Source organism: Zootoca vivipara, chromosome 4 (assembly GCF_963506605.1).
Source record: "Zootoca vivipara chromosome 4, rZooViv1.1, whole genome shotgun sequence".
Lineage (NCBI taxonomy): Eukaryota > Metazoa > Chordata > Lepidosauria > Squamata > Lacertidae > Zootoca > Zootoca vivipara.
Window position 1 is genome coordinate 101,671,367 of NC_083279.1, and position 21,168 is coordinate 101,692,534.

Consider the following 21,168-nt stretch of genomic DNA (forward strand, 5'->3'; position numbering starts at 1 on the left):
TGCCTAAAGAAGCCAGGGTGGCTATCTAAAGAACTTTTAACTGAGTTAAGATTTAAAAGGGATATGCACAAAAAATGGGAAAAGGGGGAAACCACCGGAGAGGAATTCAAACATATAGCCAGCACGTGTAGAGTCAGAAAAGCTAAAGCACAGAATGAACTCAGGCTTGCTAGAGAGGTTAAAAGCAACAAAAAGGGCTTTTATGGGCATATCCGTAGCAAAAGGAAGAACAAGGAAACAGTGGGGTCACTTAGAGGAGAAGATGGTGAAATGCAAACAGGGGACAGAGAAAGGGCAGAACTCCTCAATGCCTTCTTTGCCTCAGTCTTCTCCAAATAAGAAAACGCCCGACCTGAAGAATATGGAGCAGATGATTCAGCAGGGGAAACACAGCCCAGAATAAGTAAGGAGGTAGTACAAGAACACTTGGCTAGTTTAGATGTATTCAAGTCTCCAGGGCCAGATGAACTACATCCAAGAGTATTAAAAGAACTGGCAGAGGTGATTTCAGAACCACTGGCAATAATCTTTGATAATTCCTGGAGAACAGGCGAAGTTCCAGCAGACTGGAGGAGGGCAAATGTTGTCCCTATTTTCAAAAAGGGGAAAAGAGAGGACCCAAACAATTACCGCCCAGTAAGCCTGACATCAATACCAGGAAAGATTCTAGAGCAGATCATTAAGCAAACGGTCTGTGAGCACCTAGAAAGAAGGTAAAAGTCAGCATGGGTTTCTGAAAAATTAAGTCATGTCAGACTAATCTGATCTCATTTTTTGACAGAATTACAAGCCTGGTAAATGAAGGGAACGCTGTGGATGTAGCCTATCTTGATTTCAGCAAGGCCTTTGACAAGGTGCCCCATGATATTCTTGTAAAGAAGCTGGTAAAATGCGGGCTAGACAATGCTACCATTCTGTGGATTTGTAACTGGCTGACTGACCGAAGCCAAAGGGTGCTCATCAATGGCTCCTCCTCATCCTGGAGAGTAGTGACTAGTGGGGTGCCACAGGGTTCTGTCTTGGGCCCAGTCTTATTCAACATCTTTATCAATGACTTGGATGATGGGCTTGAGGGCATCCTGAGCAAGTTTGCAGATGACACCAAATTGGGAGGGGTGGCTAATACCCCAGAGGACAGGATCACACTTCAAAATGACCTTAACAGATTAGACAACTGAGCCAAAGCAAACAAGATGAATTTTAACAAGGAGAAATGTAAAGTACTACACTTGGGCAAAAAAAATGAAAGGCACAAATACAGGGTGGGAGACACCTGGCTTGAGAGCAGTATATGTGAAAAGGATCTAGGAGTCTTGGTAGACCACAAACTTGACATGAGTCAACAGTGTGATGCAGCAGCTAAAAAAGCCAATGCAATTCTGGGCTGCAATCGGAGTATAGCATCTAGATCTAGGGAAGTAATAGTACCACTGTATTCTGCTCTGGTCAGACTTCACCTGGAATACTGTGTCCAGTTCTGGGTACCACAGTTCAAGAAGGATATTGACAAGCTGGAACGTGTCCAGAGGAGGGCAACCAAAATGGTCAAAGGCCTGGAAACGATGCCTTATGAGGAACGGCTTAGGGAGCTGGGTATGTTTAGCCTGGAGAAGAGAAGGTTAAGGGGTGATATGATAGCCATGTTCAAATATATAAAAGGATGTCAAATAGTGGAGGGAGAAAGGTTGTTTTCTGCTGCTCCAGAGAAGCGGACATGGAGCAATGAATTCAAACTACAAGAAAGAAGATTCCACCTAAACATTAGGAAGAACTTCCTGACAGTAAGAGCTGTTCAGCAGTGGAATTTCCTGCCAAGGAGTGTGGTGGAGTCTCCTTCTTTGGGGTCTTTAAGCAGAGACTTGACAGGCATATTTGCCTGTCAAAGGAATGCTTTGATGGTGTTTCCTGCTTGGCAGGGGGTTGGACTGGATGGGCCTTGTGGTCTCTTCCAACTCTATGATTCTAGGATTCCATGACTTCTAAACGGAGCTTCTAGGCTCCAGTAGATAGCCTATTGGTGCAGCAGGGGACTCTGAAGATGAGGGGACTCTGAAGGGAGACTCTGAAGGTCCATTTAACAGGAAAAGGTCCATTTAACACAAAAAGCCACAGCAAAGCGTGGCAGCGTCAGCTAGTATATACTGTGCTATAAGCAAAAATCTGCTCTTATTCCCTTATGGGGTTCTCCATCGGTCGGAGAATATAACAGAGGCCAACCAGAGAATTTTGAGAAGTAAAGCCTTTATTTGCTGTTGCAACAGGGTCCTTCCCCTCACGCAGGAGATCAAGGAAGGAACCTAGAAGAAAAAAGAACCTCCACTTTTATCAGTTTTCCCATCACCAAGAAACACCCCCAAAATACATCATTCCTACATCACAGCTAGGTAATCAATACCTCACAAAAAGGGAGGGTTCAAGGTAGAAATCTGAGCACCTTTGACACCTCTCCTAGTCCTCCTCTCACCCCTCCCAGGTGTGAATTCCTAAACAGAAAGAGAAATCAACAGTTTCCTAAAAGTTGATCACTATCTTTCCTTTAGAGGAGTCTTCCATTGTGAATGAGATGACTAGCAGTCTGGCCCCATTGAGGGGGAAATGTCCAGTTGGCAGAGCCTCCAGCTGACAGGATTCTGGCTCCCAAGTTGATAGTCATGTGGAAATGTGTGTGTGTGTGATTCTGGTCAGAGAGAGTCAAAATGGTGTCAGTCAGTTCATGTACATGTTTATGAACAATATATATATAAAAGTATATATAAAAGTTGATTCTTGCCTGTGGCCTAGTCAGCTGGGCTCTGTTGCGGCCTACTCAGTTTTCCCGTGTTATAAGAATTTTGAGGTCATATCTATATATATATAATAATTGTTCATAAAACATGTACATGAATGTACAGGCACATGTCTGAAGCAGCACAGGAAGACAGGCCTTTCTGACACCATTTTGACTCTCTCTCTGACCAGGTGTTCCTCTGCAAGGAAGAAGTGGGGTGGGGGGAACCTTCTCATTGTCTCAGGAATTAAAGTGATAATCCCTGGCATCCTGATACCTGACTGCCAGACAAAAGGGTGTGATTAACTTGGCTGGGAAACAGGGAAATGTAAATATCTCTCAATTTTGTTGATTAGGTTTTGGGGGGCAGGGGGCAGGGTCCAGACTGCTCAGATTACTGCCACCAGACCTCCCCTTTCATGATGTACCTATGATGAATCTAGGGAGGGGGGTCTTGGGCTACACCCCTTCTGTGACATATGGATGATGCTTCTGGGGGGTGGGCTGAAACCAATTTCAAATTTCTTTTTAAGGGCAAGACATCTTTGTTTGGGGTTCCTTCCTTGTTCTCCTGTGTGAGAGGAAGGACCCTGTTGCAACAGTTAAAATAAAAGTGCCTTGCTTCGTACGTCCTGGTTTGGTCTCTGTTATTTGGTGGGCAGGAGACGCTTAAATTCGTCTGCTTGCCTGGATCCTTGAGCTCTCCCTGGGTCAAGATCCATTTCTCTGGGTTCATAGGAACCAGCTTAAATTTTACAACAATTTGGCGACCACTTCGGGGACCCAGTTTTGCCTTGAGCTCCGGGTTCACTGAGGAAGGGGAGCCCAGCGCGCCCTTGCCTCTTTTGCAGGGGGGTAAACCAACCTCAGGACCCGAGGCACTTGGTAGTAATTGAGAGTCCAAGCGGGACCCCCAGGACGAAGCAACGTTTAAAGGGACAAGGCTGTTTTTTTTTCAGGAACCAGTTGGAAGCTGGAGACAACGGGATTCGACTGAAAGGATCGGTCGTGAGTATTAAAAGGGGACACCTTGGGTGAGCTAAGAACCACAGCAACTAAAAATCTATTTCTCCACTTGGACTATCCTTTTCTACTCTCCTCTTTGGACCTTAGTTGCAGCAAGGCTGCCAGGCACAGTTACAAGGTAGAACTGAGGTCCAGGGCAACAGTCTTTACGTTAAACGCAGAGCTCAGAAAGACTGTCCCAGCTCCCTTCTGCCAAACTGAGCAGAAGTCTGAGCAAACTGTCGCTTTTCTACCAATCTGGGAATCTGGCTATCCCAGCTCTGTTTCCTATTCCTCTGCTCTTAATCTTCGGGTGAAGACGCCCCCCTGCCATGGCGACCTTTGTTAGGTATGACCCATGACCAGAGATTGCAAGTGCGCCCGTTCCTTTCCTACTACTCTGTATCTCTGTATTCCTCAGTTCCGACCTGACATTGCGTAGGCAAGCGTTCAGTAGGATATGAGTCTAGTGTGTAAGAGGCAGGGAAGTTGCTGTGGAACCCTCAGGCAATTGATGACCAGTGGGAGGGTTCCAATAGGGTTTTAGCTGCACCAGGCCGCCTAGTAGTTAGTGCACGCGAACGGCAGGCAGGAACACCACTAGGACGTGGGGGTGAGTCATAGACTCGGGAAGTTAAGAGTGTCCAGGAACAGGGTCGGGGACCCGAACTGCAGTATAAAAAGGCTTAAGTAAAATGGGTGCAACCCACTCTAAGGAATTCCTTTCCCAGACTCCCAACCGAGGCAAAGCACAACTGAGGCTTGGCTCCGGTAAGGACTTTGAGGATGAAAGTCCACTCCAATTCGTTCTCTTAAATTGGCACGAAATCCCCGGGGCGGACAAGCTTGAAGGGAACCAATTGCAAAAACTTTGTAAGAAAAAAACACTGGGTCCGCTTTACTATGGACCACCCAGATGAGGGGAAATGGCTACCAGGAGGTTCCTTTAACATACAGTGAATCTCCGCTTTAAAATTAACCCTGGTGAACTCTGAATGAGAAAAGTTTTGTGAGGAATCCTACAAAGTATGTTATGGTATAAAATTATATATGTTTGCATGTTACATGTTGTCTGTGTTGTCTGTGAAGTGTATGTGCGTCTGATCCTTGTGTCTGCTATAGTTCATTGTTCCCCTTAAAGTAAATGAGAGATATAATCCAGGTTTAGGAAATTAGGGGTTTGTGTAAAATTTGGCCATGACACCCACAGACTGCCTTTTTTAAAGCATGCATAGTTTAAAATAATATAATAATAAGGCAAGCTTGCTTAAATAATCTTATGTAAGGGCTTGATCAACCCAAAAACAATGGCAAATATTTAAAAGAGTGGAGGTAGTGTGTAAAGGTTTGTTTTAAAGAGGCTGTAGAAGGCCATTTTTTCCTCTCCAAAAGTAAAAAGAGGGGGCAGGATGAAGGAAAATAAGAGTAGTAAGTTTGAAAATGCTTGCTCAATGCTTTGAAAATATTTTGAAACTTGAAAATGTTCACTTCATGAGGTGTGCAAATGTTGTTATTGAGAGAGGCTACAAAGGGGAGTCTTTCTCCAAGTGACTAGAGGAATATTGACTAAAGGAAAATTGAACAGCTATTCCTATAAAGGTGGTTTGTTTGTCAAAAGTAGAGCTTCCATAGCCAGGAATTGTCTATCTGAGTCTAGTTTTAACTTTGATTGTGTTGGACAGAAGGGTTATTGTCGGGCTCCTGATATCAGTCTCTTAAGGAAAAAAACTCATCTGCTAAAGGGTTCTGTATAAAGTTGGTATTTTCATTCAAATCTTGTGAATCCTGTATCTTAGAGGGTTAGACTAAATGACCTCAGGGTCCCTTCTAACCCCCATTTTAGAGCTATGTGAAAGGCAATGTGTCTGATGTGGTGATGGGTTGAAATTCAGCCCAGCTCTGCTTTCTGGCAAGGAAAGATTATTGGTTTTCAGAGTTGGAACAAGAGTGTAATTGTTGTTTTTGTGGAGTGATTATATAAGTTTTTATCACTTTCTCTATTAAGGGTTAAAGTTTAAGCACATATGAAAGTCTTGAACATTTCCCAATCTTTCTCTAGAGAGTAAAAGTGGGGTGTATGTGCATACCTACCCCTTTCTGTACAGAAAGGGGGAGCGGGAAGGGAAAAGGGAGATTGTAACCTTGAAAATGTTTGTTTGTGAACTCATAATATTTAAGGTCTGTGTCACAAGGGAGCCATGTGCTCTGTATGTAATGTTTCACCATGTGACTATGGAATATGGTGTTCCTTCTAGGGAAATGTTATTAAAAGTAGAGGATCCATAGCCAGCAAATGTCTATCTGAGTCACTTTAACCTTGATTCAAATGGACAGAATGGTTTTAGTAAGGAAGTAAATTCCCTCTTAAACTGTTTATCCAATCTTAAGGTTTGCTAAAGGCTTCTATATAACGTTGGTACTTTTAATCTTCCCCTTCCTTATTTTTCCCTTAGTACACACATGTGCTTCCGTGATAGGGCATAGCCTGTGTTTCCTTCCCAGTCAGGCGTCTGTACTCAAATGTATGTGTATCCTAAGGGCAGTGATAGTGTTGAGATCCCCATATTTCAGAAGGGGTGGACTAGATTACTCAAGATCCCTTCCAACCCTTTCCAAACTTGCAAAAAGGAGGGAGAGAAAATGTGTTTGTAAGCACTGAAAAGTGAGTTTCTGTGTAAAATCTAACCCTATTTTAAAATCTACTCTTTCCCCTTCCCTTCCTTTATTCAGATGGTAATTTTGTCAAGAGGTGCAGCACTTTAAAAAATGGTACAATAGACTGCCGAATCATGAACTCTGTACATGCACAGAGGCTATGTCAGCTTGAAGAGGAAAATAGAGGAGAAAAATGAGGTTTTAACTAAGGGGCGAAAAGGTTATAATCTGCTCATGAAATATTATTCAAATTTCTTAATGTAAAGCTTTGAACCACTGAGGGAAAACAACCTCATGTGTGTTACTGGTCCATCAAGGTTAAGTGGTTGCCAAGTTCCAAAAATCTTAACATGCCAGATTCTTTCCACAGGTATAAATAGCAGAGTACTACTATAAGTCTGTCTCTTGAGTAGTTTATAAATTAATTAAGAGGTTCAAGGTTATGCTTTGCACATGAAACTTAAATTTAAATTTCCTTATGTAAAAATAAATAGATAAAGAACCATTGAGAACCATCAACTGTTTAGAAGCTGCCAATTCCAGTTCAACATGCAAAACTCTGTACATTTTAGGAACATTTCCTGACTGATTTTCACATGAAATAATTTTCCCTTTCCAGCAGAATACTGAGATTCAGGGTGTGGAGAAATTCTTTCAGAACCTTAATGCAAAATTATCTCCCAATGGGGGGGGGGGGACGCCACCTAAACAAGCCCCTCCACACTTGGAAATTCATAGAAAATTGCTGTCTACCAGTTGACAGACTATGCAAACAAAAGGCTCCATTTCTTTCCTAGCAGGTACTCAGGATGGATACTTATCTCCCATTTGCATTTCACCCCGAAGCATTACCCTATGTTAATATAACCCTCCCTTTTCTAATGTAGCAATGATTGAGTGTTTTGCCAATTCTTTTCTTCCACAGCAAAAAAAAAAAAAAAAAAAGTGAGGAGTGAGGAGATACAAACAGTAATTTCATTTCTCTTTGGCGCTTCTCTTTAGCTTATAAATAATCTGCTTCCATTTATTATATCAGTTTTTCCATTATGTCTATGAAATTATTCTAACAATAACCAGGTAAAAATTGTTGTGTGAGTGGTAATCTAAATTTTATTTTGTTTTATTTTTGTATCTTTTTTTTTTTGGTATTTCTACTTTTTCTTTCTGTACATACAAATGTAGCATCTAAGTCATTCTTTCCTGTAAATAATAATAATAATAATCCCTTTCAAACAAGATACATGAACCTCAAAGAGAATTCAGAACCACATAAGGAAAATGTTAATAACTTATCGATTGTGTCCTAATTAACAAAATTTTTGTCCTTTGTTTCCTCCACAGCCAAACTAGGTGAAGTAAATTAAACTGACTGAGTAGACAATAACAGCAGTAATTAAATAACTATGATCTTATATTATTTGCAGCTCCCCAAGAAGAAATTTCTAGAATATTCTCCCCTTTCTTGACTATTTATCACTATTATTTTTTAACTAATTATATCTTCAGGCCCCAACCCCCTGCAGGCCTATTTTCAAAAGGATGTTTTACAGGAAACCAAATTGACATTTTATCTCTTTGATCACAACCTAAGAAGGAGGACCTAGAAAGCTATAACGTTTCAGCAAGGTTTAGAAGTGCTGTTATAGAAGTACTGTTAACTTCCTCCCAGTGACTCGAAGGCAGACAAGAAAACCCCCTTGTTGGAGATACATGCAAAAGCAGCAAGAATTATCTCAAGTTCACCTGATTGCCTCAAGATATACAAATGGCGTATAATTAATAATTTGAAGGTTTTGTGCATTATGTGTTATATAGGAATACTGAAATGTGTCAAATGACTTTGGGACAAAGGGGGAAAGTGAATTGCAAGGACATTCTCTCTCCTTGACCTCAAGACTCTGTGCCCTAGGATTTAAAAGCAGCCGGAATTGTCTCAAGATCATGATGGCCTCAAGACATACAACTGATATATAATTATTAGGTCTTATGTTGCGTGATATTCGACAGAAACATTGAACTATGTCTGACAGTATGTTATTTCCACAAGGAGGGGGAGGTGAACCAATTTTGTGTTTAATTGTTGGGTTTTTTTTTTTTTAAAAAAATGTATAGTGTCCCAATGTTTTTTTTTTTGTATTATTGCCATGCATTGTATGCCTTTTAAAGGATCAGGATATTGCATAGTTCAGTATTTAGATTAGATCAACTTATGACCACATTTTCTTGTCCCACCTGGCACTCTGCAGTGTGCCAACCTTCTCTACACATTTTTTAAATTTGTTTTTACTCATTTTACCAAGAATAAGCTCCAAGATCCATGAAACACCAGATAAATGAAGGTATTTATGTCTTGATTTAACAGGAATGATCCCTTTTAGAGTTAAATTTGACTAATTTGGACATGTTTTATGGGGCTGTATAAATTTTAATTTGGCTTCAGTTCTAATTGGGCAAGTGTATCCAAGGTGCAAGTAGCTTTCTTCCTTTAAGAGCAACTGGGCAACTCCCTACAGTGCAAGGCCAGAGCCTATAATAAAGGCCCATAGAAAGCCCAAGGCAAAGGCATCTCTCTCATGACATGTCCAAACCTGTGGCAGCTATGGTGAGTGCCAGGCGACATGGTCAATATGAAAGCCCTAAGGGGATTCACCAGGGATTGTTGCTGTTGTGCCACGTTGGAGGTGTGCAACCAGAGGAGAGCTAGCTTTTGACACCTGAGAACACACAAAAGGGTAAACAAGCAAACTGCACTTTCCAGTCAATATTGGTGGACCATCCTGTTAAGTGTAATACATAGACCATTTTTGAGAAATGCTTCTCCCAAAGTACTAAAACAACACATCTGGTTATTCTTTTGTGGGGCAACAATTTTTAAGAAAAATTATAGCCCCAAATGGGGAATTGTTATAAGAATTTTGAGGTCATATCTATATATATATAATAATTGTTCATAAAACATGTACATGAATGTACAGGCACATGTCTGAAGCAGCACAGGAAGACAGGCCTTTCTGACACCATTTTGACTCTCTCTCTGACCAGGTGTTCCTCTGCAAGGAAGAAGTGGGGTGGGGGGAACCTTCTCATTGTCTCAGGAATTAAAGTGATAATCCCTGGCATCCTGATACCTGACTGCCAGACAAAAGGGTGTGATTAACTTGGCTGGGAAACAGGGAAATGTAAATATCTCTCAATTTTGTTGATTAGGTTTTGGGGGGCAGGGGGCAGGGTCCAGACTGCTCAGATTACTGCCACCAGACCTCCCCTTTCATGATGTACCTATGATGAATCTAGGGAGGGGGGTCTTGGGCTACACCCCTTCTGTGACATATGGATGATGCTTCTGGGGGGTGGGCTGAAACCAATTTCAAATTTCTTTTTAAGGGCAAGACATCTTTGTTTGGGGTTCCTTCCTTGTTCTCCTGTGTGAGAGGAAGGACCCTGTTGCAACAGTTAAAATAAAAGTGCCTTGCTTCGTACGTCCTGGTTTGGTCTCTGTTATTTGGTGGGCAGGAGACGCTTAAATTCGTCTGCTTGCCTGGATCCTTGAGCTCTCCCTGGGTCAAGATCCATTTCTCTGGGTTCATAGGAACCAGCTTAAATTTTACAACACCCGGCACAAGGCCTGTTTTCAGTCTGTTGCTGTGGAATTTAGTGATGTCGCCGATTGTCTGCAGCCAATGGAGACACAGACTCTCTGTTATATTTCCCAGCATGCACTTTTATGTGATCTGTGTGTTCTGAAACATGGGGGTTTGGGGGGATTTACGTGGCCCAGGTGTGATATCTGTCTTAGGTACGTTTCTTAGGTCCTTTGGGCATTCGCATGTGATGTTGTGTCAAAATTTTAACGCTATCGGTCAAGCGGTTTTGTTGAACATTCGAGAGGAAGGAACATGCCCAGTTTATATTTATATATATAGATTCATAACTGTATATATAAACCACATGTCTGAAGCCCGATAGAAAAGGTCCTGAACAAATAGACCTCAAATATTTCTCCCCATTGTCTCTTTCCTCACAAATCCTGTCTTAAGGGCACATTCAAGACATGAACAGGGTGTGAGCCTGTGACCTGTGATGTAGATTCAGGAATTCAGTAGTTATAATAAGAAAAGAGTGGCCAAAACCCAGAGAATGCAATCAGGTAACTTGCCGGACAGGAGATAAACAACGCACTCCGATTTCTGTTGTAGACCATCTTTTTTGTGATGTAGGTATGATGTTTATGGGGGTGGTCTATGGGGGACTCTGGGGGCCCATTTAGGACCTACAGGGACTCCAGGTAGATAGCCTATTGGCGCGGCAGGGGACTCTGAAGATGAGGGGACTCTGAAGGTCCATTTAACAGGAAAAGGTCCATTTAACACAAAAAGCCACAGCAACACGTGGCAGGGCCAGCTAGTATAGTATATTTTTACAAAATAAAAAAAATTCCTTCCAGCAGCACCTTAAAGACTGGAAGGAATTTTTTTATTTTGTTTCGACTAAGTCAGACCAACAAGGCTACCTACCTGTAACTAGTATATTTTTAAGTAACCCAAGATTTAGCTGAGATTCCTGCATTGCAGGGGGTGGGACTAGATGACCCCAGGATCAGGGCTGGATCTAGCGGGTGGCGAGGAAGGCCCCCGCCAGGAGCATATGGGCTTTGAAACATGTCCATAAATATGTCATGAGCTACGAACATGAGTCTGACCAAACTGCGGGAGGCAGTGGAAGACAGGAGTGCCTGGCATGCTCTGGTCCATGGGGTCACGAAGAGTCGGACACGACTAAACGACTAAACAACAACAAATGTGTGGAGAGGGGGCGTGGCCCCGAAGAGGAGCTGCTCTGGCCGAGCACAAGCCCCCCTCCCCCCCCCGGGCAGCCCAACCAGGAGGGAGGCGGGAGGCGGTTGCGCATGCGCCCCACTCCTCCCGAGTTGCTCCCCTCTTCGGTCACTTCCCCCCACTTTCTGCAGTTCAGCAACGGAGGCCGATTAGGGAGACCCCTCGCTAGCCGGGATCAGGTCAGGTTCTGCAAAGGGAGAGAGGGTTGAACTGGGTGGACGCGGCTTTGCGAGGGTTAAAGGGAAGCGAGCTGCCTCCCTAGAGCGGACAGGAATCGGGGGGGGGTCCGGGTCCTCCAGAGCCAAGGCCCCTCCCTCCCTCCCTCCCCAGTCCTCCTTTCCTGTCTCTCCTGCAAGGGCTGCATCGCTGTCCCCTCCCTCCTGGGATGATCGGGTGAGTCTCCTCCCCCCCCCAGAGGGTGCAGTGGGGAGACGGGGGGGGGGTCCCAGGGCTGCAGCAGGGGAGGATGCCTGGGGGGGCCTGATCTGCTCATGCAGGGGGGGGGACCCCAAGTCAGGGAAGAGAGAGTCCTGCCAGGGAGGGGGGGCGAGGTCTGCAAGGCTCTCCTTCCTGGAGATCAGAGGATCCCAAACTCCCCCGAAATCTCCCTTCTTCAAACAAAGGAGTCCCTGGGAGTTTAACTCTGTGTGACGTCGCTCAGCGTCATTGCACAACAGAGGAAACATGTGCAAATGGTTTTCCAAAGCTGGACGAGGAGGAGGACTACCCCCCCCCCATTAAAAGACCCACTAGGAGGAGGGAGGGAGGAAAGGTGGGAGAGAAAGGCCAGGAATAAAGAGGGGGATCCCAGCCCATAGTCTGGCTGCTGCATTGCAAACCAGTTTCCCAGCCGTCTCCAAGGGCAGCTCCACATGGAGGCCACTGCAGCAATCCCCTCGCACCCAGAGCATGGCATCCCAGGACCACATCCTCTCTGTCCCAAAGGGATTGTTGCTGGAAAACCAGCTGGAAATGGGCGCTGCTACTCACTGAGCCTCCAGGGACCTTGGCATCAATGGCTGTGTTGTTGTTAATAATAATAATAATAATAATAATAATAATAATAATAATAATAATAATAAATTGGCGGCCTAAATTTCAAGGGAGATGTCTTTGGACTCACCCACTTGGCCCTCAGGGGGTTGGTCAGATACATTCCTGGTCCTCAGAGCAAAGAAAAAGGGACCCCACCCCAGGAGTCTGCCTTGAGAGCAACAGAGAGTCCAATTGCAAGAAAATGAGACAGAAGCAGGGGAGAAATGTTCCCTGAAGCGGGGGTGGGATGAGAACAACTCCTGAGGACTCCTGGATGAGGAATCCAATAATAATTTGTTGTTGTTTAGTCGTTTAGTCGTGTCTGACTCTTCACGACCCCATGGACGTCAGGCACTCCTGTCTTGCACTGCCTCCCACAGTTTGGTCAAACTCATGTTCGTAGCTTCGAGAACACTGTCCAACCATCTCGTCCTCTGTCGTCCCCTTCTCCTAGCGCCCTCAATCTTTCCCAACATCAGGGTCTTTTCCAAGGATTCTTCTCTTTTCATGAGGTGGCCAAAGTATTGGAGCCTCAGCTTCACGATCTGTCCTTCCAGGGAGCACTCAGGGCTGATTTCCTTAAGAATGGATAGGTTTGATCTTCTTGCAGTCCATGGGACTCTCAAGAGTCTCCTCCAGCACCATAATTCAAAAGCATCAATTCTTCGGCGATCAGCCTTCTTGATGGTCCAGCTCTCACTTCCATACATCACTACTAGGAAAACCATAGCTTTAACTATATGGACCTTTGTCGGCAAGGTGATGTCTCTGCTTTTTAAGATGCTGTCTAGGTTTGTCATTGCTTTTCTCCCAAGAAGCAGGCGTCTTTTAATTTCGTGACTGCTGTCACCATCTGCAGTGATCAAGGAGCCCAAGAAGGTGAAATCTCTCACTGCCTCCATTTCTTCCCCTTCTATTTGCCAGGAGGTGATGGGACCAGTGGCCATGATCTTGGTTTTTTTGATGTTGAGCTTCAGACCATATTTTGCGCTCTCCTCTTTCACCCTCATTAAAAGGTTCTTTAATGCCTCCTCGCTTTCTGCCATCAAGGTTGTGTCATCTGCATATCTGAGGTTGTTGATATTTCTTCCAGCAATCTTAATTCCGGCTTGGGATTCATCTAGTCCAGCCTTTCGCATGATGAATTCTGCATATAAGTTAAATAAGCAGGGAGACAATATACAACCTTGTCGTACTCCTTTCCCAATTTTGAACCACTCAGTTGTTCCATATCCAGTTCTAACTGTAGCTTCTTGTCCCACATAGAGATTTCTCAGGAGACAGATGAGGTGATCAGGCACTCCCATTTCTTTAAGAACTTGCCATAGTTTGCTGTGGTCGACACAGTCAAAGGCTTTTGCATAGTCAATGAAGCAGAAGTAGACATTTTTCTGGAACTCTCTAGCTTTCTCCATAATCCAGCGCATGTTTGCAATTTGGTCTCTGGTTCCTCTGCCTCTTTGAAATCCAGCTTGCACTTCTGGGAGTTCTCGGTCCACATACTGCTTAAGCCTGCCTTGTAGAATTCTAAGCATAACCTTGCTAGCGTGGGAAATGAGCGCAATTGTGCGGTAGTTGGAGCATTTTTTGGCACTGCCAAAGGGTTTCTTCCGATTGCTGAGAGGCTTCCTGAGAGTACAGATGGATGAGCAAGATTCAGCTGATGACACCAAATTGGGAGGGGTGGCTAATACCCCAGAGGACAGGATCACACTTCAAAATGACCTTAACAGATTAGACAACTGGGCCAAAGCAAACAAGATGAATTTTAACAAGGAGAAATGTAAAGCATTACACTTGGGCAAAAAAAAGGAAAGACACAAATACAGGGTGGGAGACACCTGGCTTGAGAGCAGTACATGTGAAAAGGATCTAGGAGTCTTGGTAGACCACAAACTTGACATGAGTCAACAATGTGATGCAGCAGCTCAAAAAGCCAATGCAATTCTGGGCTGCATCAATAGGAGTATAGCAGCTAGATCAAGGGAAGTAATAGTACCACTGTATTCTGCTCTGGTCAGACTTCACCTGGAATACTGTGTCCAGTTCTGGGCACCACAGTTCAAGGAGGATACTGACAAGCTGGAACGTGTCCAGAGGAGGGCAACCAAAATGGTCAAAGGCCTGGAAACGATGCCTTATGAGGAACGGCTTAGGGAACGGGGTATGTTTAGCCTGGAGAAGAGAAGGTTAAGGGGTGATATGATAGCCATGTTCAAATATAGGTTACAGGTAGGTAGCCGTGTTGGTCTGGATCGAAGTAAAATAAAAAAATTCCTTCAGTAGCACCTTAAAGACCAACTAAGTTTTTATTTTGGTATGAGCTTTCGTGTGCATGCACACTTCTTCAGAAGTGTGCATGCACACGAAAGCTCATACCAAAATAAAAACTTAGTTGGTCTTTAAGGTGCTACTGAAGGAATTTTTTTATTTATGTTCAAATATAGAAAAGGATGTCATATAGAGGAGGGAGTCTCTTCCTCCTGAGTCAGGCAGAGGAGAGAAAGCAGGCAGATCAGCAGGTTATAGAGACTTCCCTCTGGATACTCCCAAGGGGCTCCAAACAGGATGGAGAACATCTCATAATGCTCTACTGATAACCCATCCGTTTTCTGGGAAGGCATCCGTGATTAATTTGAAACTGTTCTGTTATATTTTTCTCTCGCAACCGACCTATCGAAGGGTTAACCCAGACTCCTGGTTAACTGACAGCAACATTCCATGGGAGGCGTGTCCTGCCTGGGGTTTAAATGGAAAGGAGAACCGTTACCGTGTTTCTCCTATTTTAATGTTGTTGTTGTTTAGTCGTTTAGTTGTGTCTGACTCTTCATGACCCCATGGACCATAGCACGCCTATTTTAATACGTAGCCATAATATAAGACGTAGCAGGATTTTCAAGCATTTGAGAAATATAAGCCACACCCGGAAAATAAGCCATACTGATAGGCACAGTTTTGGAGGGCGCCAAGGAAGAGTGGAGGCTAGCCTCCCTTAAGACGGCCCTGGATAGAGCTCCTGAGGGTGGCCAGCCTCGCTATCGCCACCTCCGCTACTGATGCTACCCCGTGCGCTCTTCGTCCCCCTGTTGTTATTTTAGTTAGTTTAGTTTTTGCGCGCCTGCCCCATTCGGAGAGTTTTTATCTCCACCGAAGTGGGCCCTCCCCCCTGCTCCCTCTTCCGAAACCTCCGAGCCGGGTCCGCAGCATGGTGGTAGCGGCGGAGGCGGTGGGTGAGCCGCTGCCCATGCCCTCCGTCCCCTTGCCAGGGGGCTGTTAGAGGAGGACGCGAAGGCAGAGGGAAGCCCCCAGTGCTGCTGCCAGGCATGTGCGGTGCCCCAGGAAAATGGCAGAGGCGGAGGCGGTGTGAATCCAGGCGACGGGGGCAGTAGCCCCGCAGCTGACAGACACGCCAGACACGTCGCCGGCACGCTGGGTCCTTTCCCTTCAGTGAGTGCCAGCCGGCGGCTCCTGGGCCTGAGGTTCTGCCTTCCGCCAGGGCTGCTGAGGAGCCTTGCGAGGGAGGAAAGGAGGCAAAACCGGAGCCACCTCCACCTCCTCTGTTATGTATTGAGCTGATTTCATCCTCCTTCCCCTTTGCCACCGCCGCCTCGTCTCCTAGCTGAAGCGTCTCCCGGGTGCCGCACGCTGAAGCGCGGGCAGGTGGACGTTCACTCCGCATCGGATCGGGCTGCCCCATTGCCTTTAACCCTCTTGCGGGGCCGGAGGGAGGAAGCGATGCGCAAAAGGAGGCGCAGGCGTTTGATCCGACTGCGCTTTGGTTTGGGGATCTGCCCTTTGGTTCGGTTACCTTTCATCCCCTTCTTGGCCCGGCCGAGGAGGCCTTAAGGTACAGTGGTGCCTCGCTTAACGAATGCCCTGCTTAACGAAATTTCCGCTTAACGAAAGGATTTTTCGAGCAGAGGTTGCCTCGCTAGACGAATTCGTTTTATGAAAAATTCGTCTAGCGAATCACGGTTTCCCATTAATTCAATTCAATTAATGCGTTCCTATGGGCAAAAAAAAAATTCAAAAAAAATTCAATGCATTCCTATGGGATTCGCTAGACGAATTTTTCGTTATCAGAAAAGACCCGTTGAACGAATTAAATTCGTCTAGCGAGGCACCACTGTACCATAAAAACATAATAAAAAAATAAGACATCCCCTGAAAATAAGACACCGTGTGAGTTTTTTGAGGGGGAAAAGTTATAAGACAGTGTCTTAGAAAACCGCTGTATGAAGTTTGAGCTAGAAACAAAAATTTATTAGAAAGAAAAACCCCAAGGTGGCTGTTGCCTACAGAGGCTTTAACTATCAAGAGAAAAAAAAAGGAGTCGAACTGGTTGCTATATGAGGACATTCTTATAGAATCAGAAGAAGGTTGGAAAATCAAATCATATGAGCAATTAAGGGAAAAGGGAATAGGATGGTTGCAGTACCATCAGATCAGGGACCTGTTCAAACATGATAAAAAGAATCATGGCTTTGAAAATAAAAAATCTAAATTCCAAATAGAACTAGTGGAGGGCAAGGAAAAATTGATGACTAAAATGTATGACCTACTGCTAGATTGGAACCCAAAAGACGAGCGACAAAAGAGTGCAGGATAAAGTGGGCAGTGGATTTGGGCCATAATATTGTCATTGAACAATGGCATAATCTGTGGAACCATCAAATCAAATTCACTGCATGCACAATATTGAAAGAAAACATCGTGAAAATGATGCATAGGTGGCATCTAACGCCCGTCAAACTTGCAAAAATATATAAGACAAACAGTAAAAAATGTTGGAAGTGTAATCAGAAAGATGGGGATTTCTACCACATGTGGTGGCAGTGCGAGAGGGTAAAGGTCTTCTGGGAATCAGTATATAATGAACTAAAGAGGTTGTTGCGCTATAGCTTCCCAAAAAAAGCGGAAGCAATGTTATTGGGTAGAGAAATTAAAAAGGAAGACCAAAAACTCTTTATGTACGCCACCACGGCGGCAAGAGTTATACTGGCCCAAAGGTGGAAGACACCAGAAATCCCAACAGTATAGAGGATTGGAGGGAGAAAGTGACAGAATATTTAGAGTTGGCAAGACTGACAGGAAGAATAAGAGACCCAAAAGAGCAAAGGTACCAAAAAGAATGGAATAAATTTGTAGAATATTTAAAAGATTACTGTAAAATTTGAAACCACCAGTAGGCTTATTTGAAAATACAACAAGGACATATATATAGCCGTTGTCATAAAGATATATGTGAAAATGATGTAGGATTAGGACAGGCAAGAAAGAATAGAGCGCCGAAACCTGAAAATTGGAAAAATAAAACCAAGTGAGAGGAAAGAGGAAGTCAAGTTCGGAAGAGCAAGTCTAGAAGGAAAATATATAGGAAAGAAAGGTCAATAAGGTATGAGATGGAACACTTATTTGTAAATATTTTTATTTAAGAAATGCTCACAGCACTTTTTTTCTTCTTTGTATGTTCTTTGCATGAAATAACTTTATTCATGTATTAGAATATTTGTCTAACAAAAGCAATAAAAATCAAATAAAAAAGGACAGTGTCTTTAAAAAGGGGAAACGCGATATGTCAGTGGGAGAGGGATTTGGGAGATGAGAGTAGATGTGGCATTTGTGAGGTTCTCTGATATTTGCTTCTTAGGAGCTATACCAATGAAACTCACACTTTGTACTAATAAAACCTGAAAGGAACCATCAAGAAAGAATACAATAAATGGGCACAGTTGAAGTGTCTGTGATATTTTCCCCTGAAACTCATTTGGTGGGAAGACTCTTTGGAAAAGACCAAACAGCCTCCAGGACTAGAAGGAGGCCGGTTCTGGGTTGGGGCCAAGTTCCCTCAGGAAGGAGGAGAGCTTCCCAGGAGGGGACTTTCTAGTTCTGCCTCCCTTCTAGCCCTGGGTTCGCCTGACGCCTGTGTTTTCCTCCCTCATGGCCTGGATTTATGGACTACTTGAAATGAGGCTGCCTTTTAAATTTTAATACTGTCTTTTAATTAATTGTTTTTATGTTTTATTGTGGTTTTGTTGGTGTGAGCCGCCCTGAGCCTGGTTTTTGACTGGGGAGGACGGGGTATGAATAAAAATTTATTATTATTATTATTATTATTATGAAGGTACCTGGCCAGGTACGGGCTGGAAATCCTGCTCTCCAATCATTCCCAAAGCCCAAGAGTTCTAGGGGTGTTTTGTAAGGCTAAAGGGAAGCGGGGGAGCTTTCTTTATTTTACCTCAGAAACCCCTCTTAGTACTTCTTTTGATTTGAGAGGCGAAAGGCAGAGGCCGATCGTCGCAGCATCCATGGAATGAGATCTCACACCCTCAAAGTTTTTCTCTTTGTCATTCTCTTTCTAATATTTCTCACATATCTCTATTTTGAATCCTTGTTTCTTTTTCAGGAGAAGAGAAGGATCTATTTTCAGAAATGGACTTGGATTCCTGTGAGGCAGAGAGGCCTCCGTTGGACACCAGAGAGAGGCCACTGGGTAAGGAGGAAGGTGGTTTTTCTGAGTTTCGTTCTGTTGCTTTTCCACCTAATCTCTGGGTTGTTTTCATTTTGGTTTTTTTGTGTGTGTTTTTTTGGGGGGGATATTTGGGACCAAGGGTCCAGAGGAGGGGAGATGTATCCCAGTACGTTTCGGGGCACAATTCAAAGTGTTGGTGTTGACCTTTAAAGCCCTAAACGGCCTCGGTCCGGTATACCTGAAGGAGCGTCTCCACCCCCATCGTTCTGCCCGGACACTGAGGTCCAGCTCCGAGGGCCTTCTGGCGGTTCCCTCACTACGAGAAGCCAAGTTACAGGGAACCAGGCAGAGGGCCTTCTCGGTAGTGGCACCCACCCTGTGGAATGCCCTCCCACTAGAGGTCAAAGAGAACAACAATTACCAGACCTTTAGAAGGCATCTCAAGGCAGCCCTGTTTAGGGAAGCTTTTAATGTTTGATGGATTTCTGTATTTTAGAATTTCTGTTCTTTTGGAAGCCGCCCAGAGTGGCTGGGGGAACCCGGCCAGATGGGCGGGGTATAAATAATAAATTATTATTATTATTATTATTATTATTATTATTTCTGCACAACAAAAATGTGAAATGGGCACAAACCTCCAAATGCTCTCAGCAGGTCAGGCTTTCTCAAAGGCCCATCTGTAGTTAGAGATGCCCTTTTTCACCTGTGAGAGAAGCAGACACTCCTGGCATCCTGCTTACCTTTTATTTCTCTTGCAGGTGACAGAATGATGCTGGCAAGACCTCCTGATCCGTCTTTTCATGGGGGCAGAAGGGAAGCAGCGGCTGTGGAACCAGATCAGGTCAGGGGAAGCTGCCTTGTGGGGACAGAGGCTGAGGGATGGAGCAATGTCATGGACTGGTTGGGCACAGAGGAGGACATTTCCCTTTTTCTTTTAGGGTCCAGTGTCCTTTGAAGATGTCGCTGTTCCTTTCACAGACGAAGAGTGGGTGTTCCTGGATCCTGACCAGAGAGCTCTGCATAAGGATGTCATGGAGGAGGATTGTGAGATCGTGGTCTCTCTTGGTAAGGCTCCCTGTGGGATTGTCCTATCGGCCTGGAAATTCAACAAAATACCTCTATGTGACAAACCTCCTATATTTCCACAGAGCTCAACAGCGCCCCCTACAACACATGGGAACCTAACACCCCCACAATAAGCAGTAAAGTACATTTTTTTCTGTGGAAAGTCTTCCTCCAGTTCTGTTTTTATACCATGATTGGGCTGGTCTGAACTGCTCAAATGTATTTCCGAGTTTTGATGGCTCAAAACACCACTTTCTTGGGGATTAGTACCAAAAAAATATTTAATTTAATTTAATAAGAATGTAATGCAATATCTTTTATGAAGACGTATTTATTAGAAGAACAGTCATAAAGAAAAAACCTGAAACACATAGAAAAAAATGAAATATAAAGAAATTCTCACCGTCAATTAATACCGGTACTTTGTTTGGTAACCATTATTATTATTATTATTATTATTATTATTATTATTATTATTATTATTATTATTACCCTGCCCATCTGGCTGGGTTTCCCCAGCCACTTTGGGCAGCTTCCAACAGCATATTAAAATACAATAATATATTAAACATTAAAAGTTTCCCTAAATAGGGCTGCCTTCAAATGTCTTCTATAAGTCTGGTATTTGTTTTTCTCTTTGACATCTGGTGGGAGGGCGTTCCACAGGACGGGTGCCACTACCGAGAAGGCCCTCTGCCTGGTTCCCTGTAACTTGGCTTCTCGAAGTGAGGGAACCACCAGAAGGCCTTCAAAGCTGGACCTCAGTGTCCGGGCAGAACAATGGGGGTGGAGACGCTCCTTCAGGTATACTGGACCGAGGCCATTTAGGGCTTTAAAGGTCAGCACCAACACTTTGAATTGTGCTCGGATGTAGATCTTTCAAGACCGGTGTTATGTGGTGTCGGCGGCCGCTCCCAGTCACCAGTCTAGCTGCCACATTCTGGTTTAGTTGCAGTTTCCGGGTCACCTTCAAAGGGAGCCCAACATAGAGCGCATTGCAGTAGTCCAAGCAGGAGATAACTAGAGCAGGGGTCCCCAAACTACGGCCCCCGGGCCGGATGCGGCCCAATCGGCCTTCCAATCCGGCCCGCGACGACCCCCACCGCCCGCTGCCGCCGCCCGCTCTCACGGCGCGCGGCGCAGCGACGATCTAAAAAATCGCCAAAAAATCGCCAAAAATCCTTTGTGCGCATGCGTATGGGCCTCTCCCGACCCGGAAGAGGTCATTTCTGGTGCACTTCCGGGTCGGGGGAGGCCCATACGCATGCGCACAAGCGATTTTTGGCTATTTCCCCCCCCGCCCGTGTGCGTGTGCGCATGCGCACGGGCGCGCA

At 44.6% G+C, this 21,168-nt stretch overlaps 1 protein-coding gene across 3 annotated transcripts in view; it reads left to right on the forward strand.

Annotated features, from left to right (window-relative positions):
* Positions 1 to 11,332: 11,332 nt before the first annotated feature.
* LOC118078417 (zinc finger protein 420-like) overlaps positions 11,333 to 21,168 on the forward strand; it is a 36,294-nt gene continuing 26,458 nt past the window's right edge. Inside the window, exons 1-4 of one of the 3 annotated variants that reach the window (XM_060274105.1) lie at positions 11,333 to 11,441; positions 18,704 to 18,790; positions 19,528 to 19,610; positions 19,708 to 19,834. In XM_060274105.1, coding sequence (XP_060130088.1) covers positions 18,730 to 18,790; positions 19,528 to 19,610; positions 19,708 to 19,834 — 271 coding nt within the window. In that variant the 5' untranslated portion in view covers positions 11,333 to 11,441; positions 18,704 to 18,729. Of the gene's footprint in view, positions 11,442 to 11,544; positions 11,656 to 18,703; positions 18,791 to 19,527; positions 19,611 to 19,707; positions 19,835 to 21,168 lie in introns of those variants that run through there. The other 2 variants (XM_060274107.1, XM_060274106.1) reach the window with 2 other exon arrangements.